Source organism: Lepisma saccharinum, chromosome 13 (genome assembly GCF_977018435.1).
Source record: "Lepisma saccharinum chromosome 13, izLepSacc3.1, whole genome shotgun sequence".
In the NCBI taxonomy this organism is placed as follows: domain Eukaryota; kingdom Metazoa; phylum Arthropoda; class Insecta; order Zygentoma; family Lepismatidae; genus Lepisma; species Lepisma saccharinum.
In genome coordinates, this window is record NC_139241.1 from 11,503,837 (window position 1) to 11,522,271 (window position 18,435).

General features: G+C 36.4%; 1 protein-coding gene across 1 annotated transcript in view; it reads right to left on the bottom strand.

Annotated features, from left to right (window-relative positions):
• LOC145996698 (uncharacterized) overlaps positions 1–18,179 on the bottom strand; it is a 34,618-nt gene extending 16,439 nt beyond the window's left edge. Inside the window, exons 1-2 of the mRNA XM_083133216.1 lie at positions 17,770–18,179; positions 8,685–9,125 (exon numbers count right to left, since the gene is read on the bottom strand). Coding sequence (XP_082989342.1) covers positions 8,685–9,125; positions 17,770–18,179 — 851 coding nt within the window. The remainder of the gene's footprint in view (positions 1–8,684; positions 9,126–17,769) is intronic.
• Between the last annotated feature and the right edge of the window lie 256 nt (positions 18,180–18,435).

Sequence of the window (18,435 nt, forward strand, 5' to 3'; positions counted from 1 at the left end):
AAGTGGCTATAGAAAATAAACAAAGAGAGACAGATTGGAAAGTACAGGTTCTAGAGAAACGAGTGTGCATGTTGGAAATGAAAAAGCAACAAGCTGAAGATGAGTCACTCGGAATACAGCAATCTCAGGAAGTGATAAGTAATGAAGGAAGTTTTCATGAAAAACCTGAGAAAAATGATATGTTTTCTAAACTGAAAGAATGTGTAACTTTAGACATGACGTTACCAGAAATGACTCTGATCAGTAAAAGGAAGAAAATTAGAATGAGACCTAGATATAGTTCAGTAAAGAAATTGAAGAAAATGAAGAGAAATAAATTGAAATCTGCAAAGAAAGTTGAGAAAGCGTCAGTGAAAGTGAAGAAGAAAATTCGTAAGGGATCGAAGAATGTCAGCGCAGAAAGATCAGACCCAAGTATGAAAAGGATGAAACAAGAAAAGAGAGCAATACATTCATCTGATGAGCGTGAGAGAAAGCCACAAAAGATACGAGACAAGAAGAAAGTTCCTAATGGTGATTCTCATAGTCAGAAAATTGAACCTATGGAAAATCAGAAACAAAATGAAAAGACTTTAAAGATAAAAGTTCAAATAGTGTTGACAGATTGTTAGTTTCCCTACTTGAAGAAAGTTGGAAGAGGAGGAAGAAGAAATTTGAAAAGCAAAGAAAAAAGAAGAGATATTTTGAGTAGTTGATTGATAATGATGTTTTCCTAAAGTTGGTACATTTTATGTAAAATATCGAAGTTTCCATTTCTCTTGATGAACATTTTGAAAATTACTAGTTTATGTAAATTTTGATAAAATGATGAAAATTGTTCAAATGTAAATAAGCTGTTTTAAAAAAAAATGTGTGTATGTTGTTATGAGCCAAGTATATTGAAAATTGAGAAAATGAAAAGAAAAAGTTATTTAATGTCAGTTGTTTTGTATAGGTTATGTGAAAACTAGTTTTGGTTCGATGAAAAAAAAAATGTATTGATGGTTTTGGTAGAAGTGCTGGTAAATATTATTATTGTCAATGAGCGGATAGATAATGAAAATTTCAATTTGAAAATAGCTTTGTAATAAAAAGAGAGAAATTGAAGTAATAAGATAGAAAAAATGGAAGTAAGCCCCAAAATCATTAAGGATAATGAAGAACAAATGAGAAAGAAGATAGAACAGTCATGCTCAGAAGAAAGTTATTTGAAGAAATTCTTCAGAAAGCAAGGTTAAGTAGCATTAATAGAATGATGAAGTGATGAGAGTTCTTGGACATAGCTATGTGATGTAACAGTCAGTGTGTCTGTATTAAGATATAGTGCGAGAGAGGCACATAAATATAAGGTAGAAGGCGGACCGGAAATGTTGAAAAATATAAGGTCGAAGGCAGACCAGAAATGAAAAATAGTAAGTCAAAGGCGAACCGAAAATTATTGTAGTTATGTAATAAAGAACATGATGATATTTAAGTGAAAGATTATGTCCAGAAATCTGTTGCAAGTCTGATAATTATATGCTGTTAAGAAATAGTTTGTTAAAGAGATAAGCGACGTAATGTACAATGTAATTTCCTGAAATTAGTACTTTGAGCATGCTGATACCTTAAAGAAAGAACAAGAAAAGAAAGGTAAAGATACTGACAAGAGAAAGGAGGTTTACTGTTAGGTTAATTTCATGAGTATGATGATATTTTGTAAAGATAGACATCAAAATATTTTTATAATGTTCTACACTTACCCGCCTGTACCCGCTCTAGTAAATAATTGAATCACAACATGAAGAAAATTTAAAATTATGGAATTGCAGAAACAGTAAATGGAGAATTTATGTAAATAAGAAAACTTGCAAGACAATTTGTGATTCATTGAAGTTACTTGTAGTAGATTGATAAATTATGTAGTAATGGTTCAAAGTTGATTTTATGTCATGTATGATGGTATATATGTAATGAAAAGAAATTGAAAAATATGTTTATTATGCTTCAATGTTTACAATTGTGATGGTGTATACTTTCTTGAGAATATTCTTACTATGTGGTTGCAAAAAACAATTGAACAGAATTATTATGTGAAAATGAAGGAAAATCTATATGCGTTTACTGTGTCATAGATATTTTGAAATTGTAACCTGAACTTTGAAAATAAAATTGTATACGAGGATTGGACAAATATTCAAGGAGATAAAGAGACTTGGAAAGACATTAGCTCTCCTTGATCAGTCCATCTAATGTCTCTTCAGGGGAGGGGGCATTTATAACAGATTATTTTGAGGACTGATTATTTCTTCCGAGCAGAAAGAGGTTAGAGAGATTAACACCCCTCGGGGAAAATGAACTGTCCTTACTATGCAAAGACAAAGGGACAAAGAAAAACGCGGTGAAGTTTTTCGAGAAGTGTTTGTAGAGCCTTTGAGTGAAAGGCCGCGTTGCTTCGCGCATTGGCTGCAGAAGTTCACATGCAGCAGTTGGCGTCGAGATCTCTGGGTATGGAGAATTCGCGAATTTCATTGTGCTATCGGCAGCAAGATGCAGTTAGTTATTCGTGGACTGTTTTTGTAGATGTCGTCTGCCTAGTGGACAGTTAACAGTGACCTGTGTTCCGGACATTTGAACGTTCGCGAGATTGACAAAATAGCACGCGGAATTTTATTTAAATACAGACTGTTTTTCTCGTGGCAACTTTTATAGCGCGAGAAGTGAAAAGAAGATAGACGTCGAAGATCTTCGAGGGAAAGAAGAAGCGGCGGAAAGAAGACATCAAGGAGCTTCTGCCAATAATGTTTCCCCCCTAGTGTCGAGAGCTCTCGAGATGTGTACTTTTATATCGGAAGTGTTGATTACAGTAAAAGTGAAAACGCAGCGCTGAGTAAATTTCGTAAGTAGGTCGACAAAATTCTTTTAATTGAGTTTAAAGTGTTTATTTTCTGTTTAAAAATCTATGTTACTAACCGAAGATTAATCTAAGGCAACTGGAGGTACTTTTTGTATTAGTTTTAACTATGTAAAACAAAGCCCTCCAGCTTTCCAGGGCAAATTAAAAATTTATTAACCGCTAGTTTATTTTAGAAGTTTGTAATAAAAAAAACAGTAAAGAATCCTTGGGTTTTCTTAAGCAGTTTTAAAGTGTAAATTAGAAATGTAAAACCAAAAATATGTTCTAGCGTAAACGAAACTGCGACATTAAAAGTCCAAAAACAACTGCTATCGTTATATGGTGCCCGAAACTCCCGCGAGTTGCCTTAGATTGTTTTGGTGAAAGAAAAAAAATGAAAGGGGTAACAGGCATTGTGTTGCGTCGTTGTCGGCGATGTTTATGTAAACATTGAGTGTTGCAACCTGGGTTCGTGTTTGTCGGCAGCATGGCTCGTACAATACGGAAAGCTCCTTGTTGAGGCAGATTGTTGATTTCAGACGCTGCTGTACAATGTTCAGACTGTAAACAATGGGTGCATAAAGACTGCGTTGAGAAAGATTTTTCCTGCAAGCAGTGCAAGAAGGGAGCTGAAAATGAAGTTCATGATAATGAAAAAATAGACGAAAAAGAACAGGGTGTTTCGAAAGAAAGTGGCGAATTTGGTTGTCAAGTTGACATTGGTCGGGGAAAGAAAAATGATGTCTTCAATTCAATTTTGGCATTTATGGAACAGAGTAGGCTAGCGCAGGAGAACTTATGCCTAAAATGGGAAGAAAATAAGGAACAAGATAAGCTAAAATGGGAGAGATTATACGAAACAATGGAACAAGATAGGTTAGAACGAAGACAGGAAGAGGAAAAAGATAGGCTCCTGCAGGAAGACTTATACAAAAAATTGGAGCAGAAAGAGGAACAGAATAAATTGGAACTCAAGGAAATAATAAATGCTTCCATGCAAAAAATAAATGACAAGATGGAGGGAAGACTAGGTGTTTTAAAAGTGGAAGTCACTAGGATAGAAAAAATGAAGGATGTTATGAAGGAAAATAAAGTAGCATGTCAATTTCAGGCTGGAATTGATGAAGTAAAAGATGATTGTAATGAGGTCCGTGACAACAGTGAAAAGATAGAAGATAATTCTGATCAAGTACAAGTGGCTATAGAAAATAAACAAAGAGAGACAGATTGGAAAGTACAGGTTCTAGAGAAACGAGTGTGCATGTTGGAAATGAAAAAGCAACAAGCTGAAGATGAGTCACTCGGAATACAGCAATCTCAGGAAGTGATAAGTAATGAAGGAAGTTTTCATGAAAAACCTGAGAAAAATGATATGTTTTCTAAACTGAAAGAATGTGTAACTTTAGACATGACGTTACCAGAAATGACTCTGATCAGTAAAAGGAAGAAAATTAGAATGAGACCTAGATATAGTTCAGTAAAGAAATTGAAGAAAATGAAGAGAAATAAATTGAAATCTGCAAAGAAAGTTGAGAAAGCGTCAGTGAAAGTGAAGAAGAAAATTCGTAAGGGATCGAAGAATGTCAGCGCAGAAAGATCAGACCCAAGTATGAAAAGGATGAAACAAGAAAAGAGAGCAATACATTCATCTGATGAGCGTGAGAGAAAGCCACAAAAGATACGAGACAAGAAGAAAGTTCCTAATGGTGATTCTCATAGTCAGAAAATTGAACCTATGGAAAATCAGAAACAAAATGAAAAGACTTTAAAGATAAAAGTTCAAATAGTGTTGACAGATTGTTAGTTTCCCTACTTGAAGAAAGTTGGAAGAGGAGGAAGAAGAAATTTGAAAAGCAAAGAAAAAAGAAGAGATATTTTGAGTAGTTGATTGATAATGATGTTTTCCTAAAGTTGGTACATTTTATGTAAAATATCGAAGTTTCCATTTCTCTTGATGAACATTTTGAAAATTACTAGTTTATGTAAATTTTGATAAAATGATGAAAATTGTTCAAATGTAAATAAGCTGTTTTAAAAAAAAATGTGTGTATGTTGTTATGAGCCAAGTATATTGAAAATTGAGAAAATGAAAAGAAAAAGTTATTTAATGTCAGTTGTTTTGTATAGGTTATGTGAAAACTAGTTTTGGTTCGATGAAAAAAAAAATGTATTGATGGTTTTGGTAGAAGTGCTGGTAAATATTATTATTGTCAATGAGCGGATAGATAATGAAAATTTCAATTTGAAAATAGCTTTGTAATAAAAAGAGAGAAATTGAAGTAATAAGATAGAAAAAATGGAAGTAAGCCCCAAAATCATTAAGGATAATGAAGAACAAATGAGAAAGAAGATAGAACAGTCATGCTCAGAAGAAAGTTATTTGAAGAAATTCTTCAGAAAGCAAGGTTAAGTAGCATTAATAGAATGATGAAGTGATGAGAGTTCTTGGACATAGCTATGTGATGTAACAGTCAGTGTGTCTGTATTAAGATATAGTGCGAGAGAGGCACATAAATATAAGGTAGAAGGCAGACCGGAAATGTTGAAAAATATAAGGTCGAAGGCAGACCAGAAATGAAAAATAGTAAGTCAAAGGCGAACCGAAAATTATTGTAGTTATGTAATAAAGAACATGATGATATTTAAGTGAAAGATTATGTCCAGAAATCTGTTGCAAGTCTGATAATTATATGCTGTTAAGAAATAGTTTGTTAAAGAGATAAGCGACGTAATGTACAATGTAATTTCCTGAAATTAGTACTTTGAGCATGCTGATACCTTAAAGAAAGAACAAGAAAAGAAAGGTAAAGATACTGACAAGAGAAAGGAGGTTTACTGTTAGGTTAATTTCATGAGTATGATGATATTTTGTAAAGATAGACATCAAAATATTTTTATAATGTTCTACACTTACCCGCCTGTACCCGCTCTAGTAAATAATTGAATCACAACATGAAGAAAATTTAAAATTATGGAATTGCAGAAACAGTAAATGGAGAATTTATGTAAATAAGAAAACTTGCAAGACAATTTGTGATTCATTGAAGTTACTTGTAGTAGATTGATAAATTATGTAGTAATGGTTCAAAGTTGATTTTATGTCATGTATGATGGTATATATGTAATGAAAAGAAATTGAAAAATATGTTTATTATGCTTCAATGTTTACAATTGTGATGGTGTATACTTTCTTGAGAATATTCTTACTATGTGGTTGCAAAAAACAATTGAACAGAATTATTATGTGAAAATGAAGGAAAATCTATATGCGTTTACTGTGTCATAGATATTTTGAAATTGTAACCTGAACTTTGAAAATAAAATTGTATACGAGGATTGGACAAATATTCAAGGAGATAAAGAGACTTGGAAAGACATTAGCTCTCCTTGATCAGTCCATCTAATGTCTCTTCAGGGGAGGGGGCATTTATAACAGATTATTTTGAGGACTGATTATTTCTTCCGAGCAGAAAGAGGTTAGAGAGATTAACACCCCTCGGGGAAAATGAACTGTCCTTACTATGCAAAGACAAAGGGACAAAGAAAAACGCGGTGAAGTTTTTCGAGAAGTGTTTGTAGAGCCTTTGAGTGAAAGGCCGCGTTGCTTCGCGCATTGGCTGCAGAAGTTCACATGCAGCAGTTGGCGTCGAGATCTCTGGGTATGGAGAATTCGCGAATTTCATTGTGCTATCGGCAGCAAGATGCAGTTAGTTATTCGTGGACTGTTTTTGTAGATGTCGTCTGCCTAGTGGACAGTTAACAGTGACCTGTGTTCCGGACATTTGAACGTTTGCGAGATTGACAAAATAGCACGCGGAATTTTATTTAAATACAGACTGTTTTTCTCGTGGCAACTTTTATAGCGCGAGAAGTGAAAAGAAGATAGACGTCGAAGATCTTCGAGGGAAAGAAGAAGCGGCGGAAAGAAGACATCAAGGAGCTTCTGCCAATAGTGTTTCCCCCCTAGTGTCGAGAGCTCTCGAGATGTGTACTTTTATATCGGAAGTGTTGATTACAGTAAAAGTGAAAACGCAGCGCTGAGTAAATTTCGTAAGTAGGTCGACAAAATTATTTTAATTGAGTTTAAAGTGTTTATTTTCTGTTTAAAAATCTATGTTACTAACCGAAGATTAATCTAAGGCAACTGGAGGTAATTTTTGTATTAGTTTTAACTATGTAAAACAAAGCCCTCCAGCTTTCCAGGGCAAATTAAAAATTTATTAACCGCTAGTTTATTTTAGAAGTTTGTAATAAAAAACAGTAAAGAATCCTTGGGTTTTCTTAAGCAGTTTTAAAGTGTAAATTAGAAATGTAAAACCAAAAATATGTTCTAGCGTAAACGAAACTGCAACATTAAAAGTCCAAAAACAACTGTTATCGTTATAACTGCAAGCTATGCCATTTGCTGGTTTTATTGGACAAAAATTGTAAGATGAGCTATACCCATCCCTAGTCCAGAAAGGGATAAAACACAGAAGTGTCTGTGACTGTACATGCCCAACAGGAAATAAGGTATGACTTGAGATGACCAGACCCCTCTCCGACTTTCTTCATATTTGACATACTCACTAATTGAGGCCTCCTAATCACGAAGCTGAAGTTAAAATTTGTCTGAAACGTCTAGAAATTGCGAACCATTGGCGCTAGCCCCACGAACCATTGGCACGTGGTTAGGTTAGTTCGGTTAGGTTACGCAAACATAGCTAAAATTTGGTGTCGTGGTAGTATCAGGAATATATATATTTGGTTGTGAAACAAAAAAAATTCACGAAAATAGACAGTTTCCATTCCGAAAACTAACACCTTATTTTCACTTATTTTGCAATTTCTAGACATTTCCAACAAATTTTAACTTCAGATTCGTGATTAGGAGGCCTCAATTAGTGAGTATGCCAAATATGAAGAAAATCAGAGAGGAGTCCGGTCATCTCAAGTCGTTCCGGAAAATATAGTTTATACTACAAAAGGAGTAAAATGGGGCAAAAGGTATAACTCTACATCTTACTGCCAAAAGAACAGATGACAGTATAGGGCTGTGTTAACAAAAAAAAAAAAAAAAACAGTCATCAAACTGGCCACTGCCGTTGCCAAAGCTTGTCATCCTGCTATTGACAAAGTCAAAGGCTTCTGCATGTTACAGTTCATTTCATGCTGGTGTGCCAAGATTTCTTCTGCCTTCAGCATTGAAACAGATGACACAAGTTTATTGGCAACAGAATTCATGTGACTCAGCACAGATTGGCCAAAAGCCGGTAAGGGTATAGCTTCTGACCCATAATCAATGTACAGAGTGGTTACAAAGTTGACATAGCCCTTTAAATTTTGATACTATGATATTGATGGTTGAATGTTTGATGTGAATACAAACCGGATAGTTTAAGAGTCCAAAATATCCAAAATATCAGCATGGAGCACATCATTTTTGTAGCACAGCTGAATTCTGTGCCATGTTCTGGCAGGTTTTATGGAGATAAATCGGAATCCCATACATGAATGCAGTTTCCACAGCTGATCGTATTTCTTGGATTGTGGAATATAGGTCATTTCTGACTCTGTCATTGGAGAACCACACCTGGGACTTCTCAGAGGTTTTTCAGAACCTCTTCCAATCCAGCACCTGGGAAAAGTCTTGTTCAGATATTGATACAGTTGCAAATGCAAAGTGTGACAGAACATGGAGGAGAATTCTGCTGTGCTTTGAAAATGATGATGTTCCTGACTTTTAAACTATGTATGTGTTCATATCAAGCAGAGGGGGTATGCTCCCTTTTTGACCACTCGGTACAAATTCAATCTACACACAATAAGAACATAGCAAATAATTACAAACCTTGTACTATCTGGAACCATTTCACTTTCTGGAAGCAAATTTCCATCTTGTGAAAGTCTCTCCTTAACATATACTTCCTCCATGTGAGCATCATATGCACCTACGCACGAGTCTTCAATCTTAACTTCCACCTTGGCATCATTGACAAGTGGTGCACTACAACTGTAGGTTTCCTCTACAAATTCAAATTCCTTTTTGATTTCTTTTGAGATTCTGTCACTGTCAAATTCAACAAGTGGATCTGTTGAGTCCTCAGTTTCTGAAGGAAAAACACTCTTCATATCATCAATCATATCTAAATCCTCCTTATCTTCTATAGAACACATTTCAGGTGTGGAGGATTCTGCTACTTCTGACACTGTTGACAATATGGTAGTATCTCTCCCAACATTGTCCTCATATGATCCACCCGAGCTTGTAGTGTGGTCGCTTACACTCAACCTGTAAATGCCACAATACATGAAAACACTTTTAATAACAATAAACACGAGTGGGGTATTTTGAAAATTTGATCCAGTTTACCACAATAATTCTTATTTATTGTGTATGTTTATTATACACCCCATCCACATGTAAAAGAAATAAAACACCAATTCAGTTAGAACGGGAAACAAAATAAAAAAATCAGACAACTTCAAATTTTCTCATAATTTCTATATTTTTCATAAAAATCTTCATTTCTTCTCCTAAAATTGGACCAAGATTTTCCTGCACTAAGGGGAATTTCACTTCATATAGCAACATTGCCTCTGCCAAGCACCATAAATGATTGAATGATTTGCTGTTTTAAGTCCACTTTATGCACACTAAGGCTAGGACTGGACCTACAGTTTAAAGTGAAATCCGAACCACTATGTGCATCCATCAGGTATCGAACCTGGGCCAAGCACCATAAAGAAAGCATGAAAGGACAAGCAGTATTATCTCGCCAACACTATTTGCAATGGTGGAACTGGTGACGGAGACTGCATTTTCTCTGTAAGTAGCCACGCGCTTCTTATCCATAAGCTCCCTTGCCCTCCCTGCATACAATCGGGGGGGGGGGGGGGGAAACCCCGTCATTCGAAGGGTGCTATGGAATATAATTAGTGGTGTACATAAACCAATTTTTAAGCTTTAAATAATTAACTTAATTATTCTGGGGGGTAAAGGTGGTCAGAGCATGGTGCTGAGATTGAGAATGCGTGGGGCCCTACCTCCACATCCCTTAAAAATGTTTCTTCATGGCATGGTGCTATATGCACGGGAACTTTACCTTTGCCTGGATATCTGGAATACTTTATTGTGGTTCACATGGAAATTTACATACACTATTATTGTCACACACATGAACTTCTCACCATCAGTCATGGTAAGTGATTTCGTTGTGAATAGCAAGGGTCTCTCCTTTCATGCTGTAAGGACTATACTTCCGCTATCATACTAACTGGTGTGCAATCACAGCGCAGAATGGCTATTTTGACAAAATCCTGTTTCCCTGCTGGCTGGTTCGGGGAGGAGGGATGAGAAACCTAAGAATCGGTATGCCTAATTGTCTGTGAACAGCGGGTGACTGCCATAAAGGTGGTGCGATGCCAGTTCCTGATGCGGAAGCAGCTACAAGTACAGTGTTTTCAAAGTTTGGAGTCCTTTTCTGTCGCAGCGAAGTACTACATACTACTTAATTCTTCGAATTTCTGGCTTTTTTATTTTTTGAGAACACAACCATTTATACACAATGGCATAAAAAACAGACATTAAAAAAAGGTGTAGCTCAACTGCGTAAGACCAGTTCTTTAGGGTATCTGTGCAACTTCTTTTAAAAATTTAGCTTGTAATGGAGGATCTTTTACTGTTGTTTAATTGTAAATAACTAGTGCATGACGATCCTGTTATTTGGAAATAAGTATCAGCATCTAGTCATTATTTTCGGCTTTCTAAACAATTATACGTAAAAATACAAATGACATAAATTCAATACATTTAAATTATCCACGTTGAGCAATTATATTAGACAATTACCTATGTGTTTACGGATGCGAATTACTTCAAATCTTGGTGTGATGTGGCGGTGGCATGCTCCCTGGGAAGTGGGAAGGCAATGGTGCAGTCTTAAAGCATGTATAGATCGTATTACACAATTCTTAGAGGGCATTTTTAAAATTTATAGTGCATATTTTGCCCGTTTTTAATGCACATTTTGCATGCATACTTTGTATTTTTTATTGCACATAAATCTGTCCCCTACATATGACACTGACATAAAAAAGGTGCCGTGCATTGTCCAAAACAAACCTCATTTGTAAAAGCACCTACATGGGTTGGTTAGCATGAATAAACTCTCTTGTTCTTTAAAATAATTTTCATACAGAAATAATATAATATTGACATTTTTAATTTGCACCAATATTATATTCTTATCTGCAATTCATTGCAAATGCATATTTTGGAATGCCAACATAAGAGTGAACACCAAACTGATCATCCTAACACGTTACGAAGCCAGGTGACCTAATTATGGCCATGTCAATGTTTCTTGATCCTCTCTAATTCATCAAGTCCATCCTCCATACATTCTCATCGTCACGATTAACCTAGAGCAGAACAAATGAGACGAAAATAACCAAAATTTAAATTATGTTTATTTGCACATACAGGTGCCAGAAATTCATTTATCTGCAAAGCCAAGGCTGAATTTAATTACAACCATTCCTTTGGTTAGAAAACAGATAACAATGGTGTTTTCCTCGGTGCAAAGAGTCTTGCTCCTAAAAGCTAAGTTGGCAACTGTAGTTCGAACCAAACAGACAGTAACTGAAAGTGCAACATCCTGTCGTCTGCTCACGGCACATACCGACCCGAAAATGATGGGGTTCTTCTTCCCCTTTTCACCTCAATTGCAAAATAAATAAATAAATTTAGAAGAAAAGTGATGAAAAATTGACAACAGGGTTCAACCAATATTCGTTGGATTTTCGCAATGTCTCATGATTGGTAGTTCCTTGTAGAGGTGTGTGCATCAATCACTCAGGGGTTAAAAAAATACGGAAATGAACAAAAATCTAGATTAATGTAATCTGGTGGGTGGGAGGAGATAACATCTAACAGACATAAAAAATTGTCAACACTTTTGAAAAATGTCACGCCACTGGCAAGTAAAGAAGCGACTTGGAGAGACATTGAACCACTCTCCATGACATACCCCCCTCCCCTCCCTTTACACATTCAAGCAACTAATGGATATTATTGCACTTTTGTGCCTACCCTGCCTACCCTGCTCGCAACTCTACGCTTCGCCACTGCATACAGGCAATATTATGTTTGTGCTCCAATAGCTAAACATATACTAAGTTATCTAATTTTCTTCAAAACTGTTTTGAATGGAGTTATGCAACTTCTGCTCTGAACCCCTCATATATATACAGAGGTGTGGTGAAACAGACTTAAAATTTTGAGGCTTTGAAAATCACATTAATCTTGCAATGCGGAGGGCACATCAGCATGTTTAATACTACTTGCATTCTTGCGGGGCACTACAGTGAGATGAAAATAGCAATGTCATGTGGTCCTTTCATTCATGTTATATTATAGGTACACCCAAAGTGCAATCAGTATGCTATCTCTACACAATCTGCAATGTTCTTACACAGCTATTTTTGGTGTTAGGAATATTTACACAGCAACCGGTTCTTTCCACTGATATAGTTTATCATAGCAAAGTCCTTGTTATTATTACACAAACCACATACTGTAAACTGTAGGTTTATTGTTACTATCATCTATTAATATTCTTCGTTGGAGCAAACAGTGTTACAATAATTATGTAGCAACACACACGAGATGAGTGAATATATACATAACAATTTGGTATGCAAACAGTTTGCAATGTTGCCAAATTAGGGGTATCCCAGAATTCAGTTATGTAAAGGTTACCCCTGTTATGTCATATATAATGTCATGAGTAGAGGGATTGTATTCATTCAAATTCATACTTGGTACGAGGCCTTTTATTTTTATTAATTTAACCACAATGGAAAACCTATTTTGACAATGTTTTTGTCGATTTAATACTATTGCAAATCTGTGTTTTTTCATCTCATACTTGGTACGAGCGTCATAATTTCTTTCGAGTAAAAGCATGTAACACCTATACCCACGCACACCCACGCTATGCAACAAGTTATTACGCAATGCTTACACAATATAATGATGACTCGTATCTAGCATGTTGTTGGTTATGACGTAATGCGATGATGTGTTGTCTTCTGATTGACTTACTGTTTTAGATGTTTTCATCTGCGCTTAGGTTACTTAAAGGGTTTTCATATAACAGATCAGTCAGTATGGTGAGAGTAGTTGAAGAGTTCGGAAGTGTTGTTGCAGTGCTCCTCATATTTTATTTTTCTCAAAAGTTAAGTATTTAATTTATTTTAAAGCTACATACTATTTTATTATTTTAAGTTTAAAAGTGTATCAAGTGATTTTTTTTCATAGTAATTTTGATCAGATTGAGTTTTGATGTATTTATTAATATTGGTTCGTTAGCAAATATTTATTTGCTATTTATTTATTTTACCTTGATTTCAGCTAATTTTCTAAGGGGAGAAAGATTCAAAATTTTCTTTTTATCAAAGCTCACTCATAAGGGGACAAAAATTTACTTTTGAGCCTACATTAGTATATTTTAAGCATATACATACTTACAATTATTACATTTTTTAATAAGGGGACAAAATTTACTTTTGAGCCTATATTATTATATTTTAAGCATATATTTACAATTATTACATTTTTTAAGAGAAATAGATATATTGATAGTAATTTTGAGTTATTTTACAATTCTGTACAGTGCTGCGTATGTAATTATTTCTCAAATGTGTGTATTCTGATTAAGTTTTATGTTTGAAAATGTGTAGAAATGTTGCAGGAATTCTCATGTAACTTTTTTTTTGCTCAGACAAAAATCAATAGTTTTGTTACGAGAATTCTTTGCATTCCAAACATTCCTGAGTGTATGTGTGAAGATTGTCGTACTTACGGGAGCGTGTGAATATTGAGGCATTGACCTGTTAAGAAGGAAATGAATCTATACCGCGTTTGTTACAACCTGTCCCGGTTCCCGCGCTAGCTGGTCTCTGGCTTTTCTCCGTGCTGGGGAAAGTCAAAGCCAGGCAGCCAATTGAAATAAGCAACGTGTCAACAGTGTCTACGTAAGCGACTCTCTTCTGGCTTCCATTTGCTCCTCGCTGCCCAGCAGACGATTTTTTCCTCGATTCTCATTGGCATCGAAACTGTCGAGCGATTGCTAGCGTGGGAACCGGGACAGGTTGTAACAAATGCGGTATAAGTAAGGTCATAGGTTTTCATAGTGTTTCTTTTTCTAATTTTAAAAAAAACTTTTTCTTAACCAGTAACTTTAACCAAATTGAATACTAACAGAAATATTGGCAAGAATTCTCATGTAACCTAGTTGTTTTCACTCAGACAAATCAATAGTTTTGCATTCCAAACATTCCCCGAGTGTGCGTGCATGTGTGTAGATGTGACGTCGACCTGTTAAGAATGTCACGTCAATAATACTAGCTTGGGAATGTCACGACCTTCCCTTTTCTCTATAAAAAAAAAGAGAGAGAGGATCATGTAACTTGCTTGGTTAAGGGGAATTTTCTGAGAATTCTTTCCATTCTAAACATTTCTGTATGTGTGTGTGTGTAGAGATTGATGCGCTTATGTATGTGTGTAAACATTAAGGCATTGACCTGTTAAGAATGTTACATTGATAATACTGTCTTGGGAATGTTATGCCCTTCTCTTTTCTGAGGGTCATGTGATTTGTACAGATTGGTTGTCTAAGGGGAATTTCCTGATTACTTGTTTTGTCATGAGAATTCTTTGCATCCCAAACATTCCTAAGTGTGTGCGTAAAGATTGATGCACTTACAGCTATGTGTGGGCATTAACCTGTTAAGAATGTTACATCAATAATACTATCTCAGGAATGTTATGCCCCCATCCCCTTTCTTTATAGGAGGTTATATGAATAATTTCCCGATTAGTAAATTGAGGTTATAAATATAAAGGTTTTGCTAATATGGAATGCAAAACTCAGTACTTGGCTCCCTCAGGGATTCGAATCCTGTTACGTTAAACAGCATAAAAATTTCATAGCAAGAATTCTCATATTTACTGACGATTTTTTTAACAGACTTAATAATGAGTTATAACCTGTGTTGTGATGCCACTATAAACTGTATACAAAATATGCAGTCCCTAGAATGAGATGGATGAGGCTTATGAACCTCGACCTATACAAATATACAATCTGGCAATGAATGGATGTTTTTTTTTTATTAAGCATAGCAGTGTGTTTTAGCTTATTTTAATATCAGGCAACAATGTTAGAAAGTATGTGCATGGCCCCAAGAATACAATTTAAAATCACTAATGTGATATGAACCCCCCTTCACTTGTGTGTATTTGAATATGAAAATGAAATACTTTGAATAATTGAAGAGAACAATCACAAAGAGGCTTATGAACCTCGACCTATACAAATGTATAATCTGGCAATGAATGGATGTTTTTTTTTATTAAACATAGCAGTGTGTTTTCACTTATTTTAATATCAGGCAACAATGTTAGAAAGTGTGTGCATGGCCCCAAGAATACAATTTAAAATCACTAATGTGATATGAACCCCCCTTCACTTGTGTGTATTTGAATATGAAAGTGAGGTACTTTGAATAATTGAGGAGAACAATCACAAATAAGCTTGCAACGGTATTGGGAGGGGTCGAAGTTCAAACTTCAGACGATTTCTGTTAATCTGCTAAGGCCCAGGGGGTACGGATATCAGTACGAAAATTTGTAAAAAAGAAGAGGCAATTTTGGCTAATGGCAACGATGAGGATGAAAAATGGTAATTATGATGAAATTGATGTGTGGCACTTAGAAAACAAAACTTCAAAGTGTATTGCACCAACAGCTACTATTGTCCCCCCTCCCCCAACACAAGGCAGTTAACAGAGGTGTAGTACATTTGTTGGTTTACGACTCTGAGGGCGTAAGTTACTATGTTCACCTATAGCTGTACATATTAAAAAGAAGGAATGACCTGAGCAATAAAATATAACAATACCGATCCTGACCTTTGTCGGATGACGTAGTGGTAACGTTGTTGCAATCCCACCCCCGATGGTGTATAAATTTAAATATTTTGCATAACATGAAATACTGTTAATGAAAATGTGTTGTTTCTAATATTCTATATAGAAAGCAGATAACAAGAAAAAGGAGAAAAGAAATGTTTCGGTCAGATACGAAGACTCAACCCACACACATATATGATCAGACAGAATATCAATGATGCGTTTATAACTAACATGTGATTATTCAAAATTCAAATAGTGCAGTGGGAAACAACTAACTAACTAACTCTCTAGACTTATTAAACCAGAAGAGAGCAAATACAAGCACAAGTGTAAATAATTAAATAAGTTACAAGGGGCTGAGAAGTTTTGTGTGTGGACACAATTGATGATGGAAAAATCTCCTTCAACACAATAACATAGTGGTAATGTTGGTCTTGCCTTGTTCCCATCGATAACATAGTGGTTACACGAAAGAAAGAAAGAAAGAAAAAAAAACATTGTCCCCTATTAAGAAATACTTTCATGATTGGGAAAAGAGAGACGCGGTAGTATATAAATACGGAGAAACTAGTACTCACTTTTATCCGCGAAGCTGTTTTTTCTTCTTTTTCGATTAATTTCAGTGGCCACTGCCACCATCCTCATTGGAACTTGCTGCGCTGTTGCTTGGCGTGCGTCTTTTGTTCGTAGTTCTCTGGCTGCCGTTAGGTGCGCTGTGCGTCTTGGTACATCGTCTGCTATTTCCGGGCGATAACTGCTGCAGTAGTGGAATCCAAGTATGGTGCGCTTGCCCGCTATCGATGTTTAGTTCGTGCGGGAAGTGCATTATGGCGTGCGTTTCCTTGATTTTGGTGTCTATGAGCGTGTGGGCAGTGTGTTTGACTCGAACCTTTTGAATTTTATGGCTATTGTATTTGATATGTCTACCAAGACCAGTAGTGGGTTGGGCTTTTTTCGCATCTGCTAGGTGCTGTTGGATTCTTTCATTGACAGATCTGATGGACCTGCCGATGTAATGAGCCTTGCACTCACACTCAGCATCATATACACCTGGGTTGTCAAGGGGGGAGAGGAAGTACCGTTTGTGCTTGTTCAGTTTGTCAGTTATTTTGGAGTTGGGTTTGTGCGCTACTTTGATGCCAAATGGGAGAAGGGCTTTGGCTATGCGGTTGGAAGTGGTGGGATGGTAGGGGAAGGCAAACCATTTATATTGGTCGCTGGGGGTTGGTTGTGGCTGGGTTGCTTGTGGATGGGTTGATTGTGGTAGGTTAGGGTGTCTGACCTGTATTTCCGCCTTACTGCACCAAGTGGAGAGTTGTGATTCAGTGTAGCCATGCTTCAGGGCTATTTCTGTGATGGTGGCTATCTCCTCTCGTAGATCCTCTTCTTTGCCACAGTAGGAGAAGGCTCTTCGATAAAAGTTTAGCCACACATTGGCTTTTTGCTTAGGGGGATGGCTAGAGAGAGCATGTATGTACTGGTTGCCTGCATCCGGTTTTCTGTAGACGGTGGTTGTGAATTTGTTAAGTGCACGGCTGATGGTGATGTCCAGGAAGTTGATTTTACCAAGTTTTTCATGCTCTACGGTGAAGTTGAGCCTGGGGTGGATGCTATTTAGTTTGTTCACTAGGAGGTTGAGTTCTTCTGCCTTTTTATATACAACTATTGTGTCGTCCGCGTACCTTCCATATCGGATGTGTTGTAGTTCTGGAGTGTGGAGTATCTCTTTTTCAGCCAGGTGCATGACGATGTTGGCTAAAGGAGCTGATAGCGGGTTGCCCATCGCAAGGCCCTCGGATTGGTTGTAGAATTTATCTTCAAACTGAAAGTAATTGTGTTTTAGACAAACTTCCAATAGTCTGGTTATCTCTTGTACCTCTAGGGCCGGGATTCTGTTAGTTGTCAGCCATCTTTCCACCGAACGCAGTGCTAGGTCTATGGGGATTGAACTGTACATGTCTACTATATCAATGCTGGCTAGTTTTGCACTGTCAGCTTGCACTATTGAAGTTACCAGATTTTTAGCATCGGCACTGTTGCGGAACACGTATGTAAGTTTGTGGTTGAAAAGAGATATTTTGTTTTTTAGCCAGTTTGTTAGGTGAACTGTGGGGTAATTGAAGCCAGCTATTATAAGTTGCATGGGGATTCCAGGTTTATGAGTTTTAGGAATGCCATAGGCAATGGCAGGTGAAGGGTGGGGATTGAGGAGGAATTTGTGGTCTTGTTCACTAAGTATGGCACTAGATTTCACTGCATTTTTCACAATTCTATTGTACCTGTCTGTGGGGTCTTTTTTGATGACACTGTACGAGTCACTGTTCAGTTTGTCTATCACTTTCGTGGAGTAATCACCTTTGTGCATGATTACGAACTGGTTTGTTTTGTCAGACTTTAAACACCAAACATCATTGGTGTTCAGCCATTTGCCAAAATCGGAAAGGACAGAAGAGATTTCTTGGTGCACTGGATTAGGTTTCCTGGTTTCACTGTTGGTCATCACTTTTTGAAAAATTCCGGCTGCTGACGTTCTGATGTTTTCCGAATCTTGGGGTTTGGGAGCAAAGCAAGCTGCTTTTTCTGCCGCACATATGAGAAAATAACTGACAAACTGAACAAGC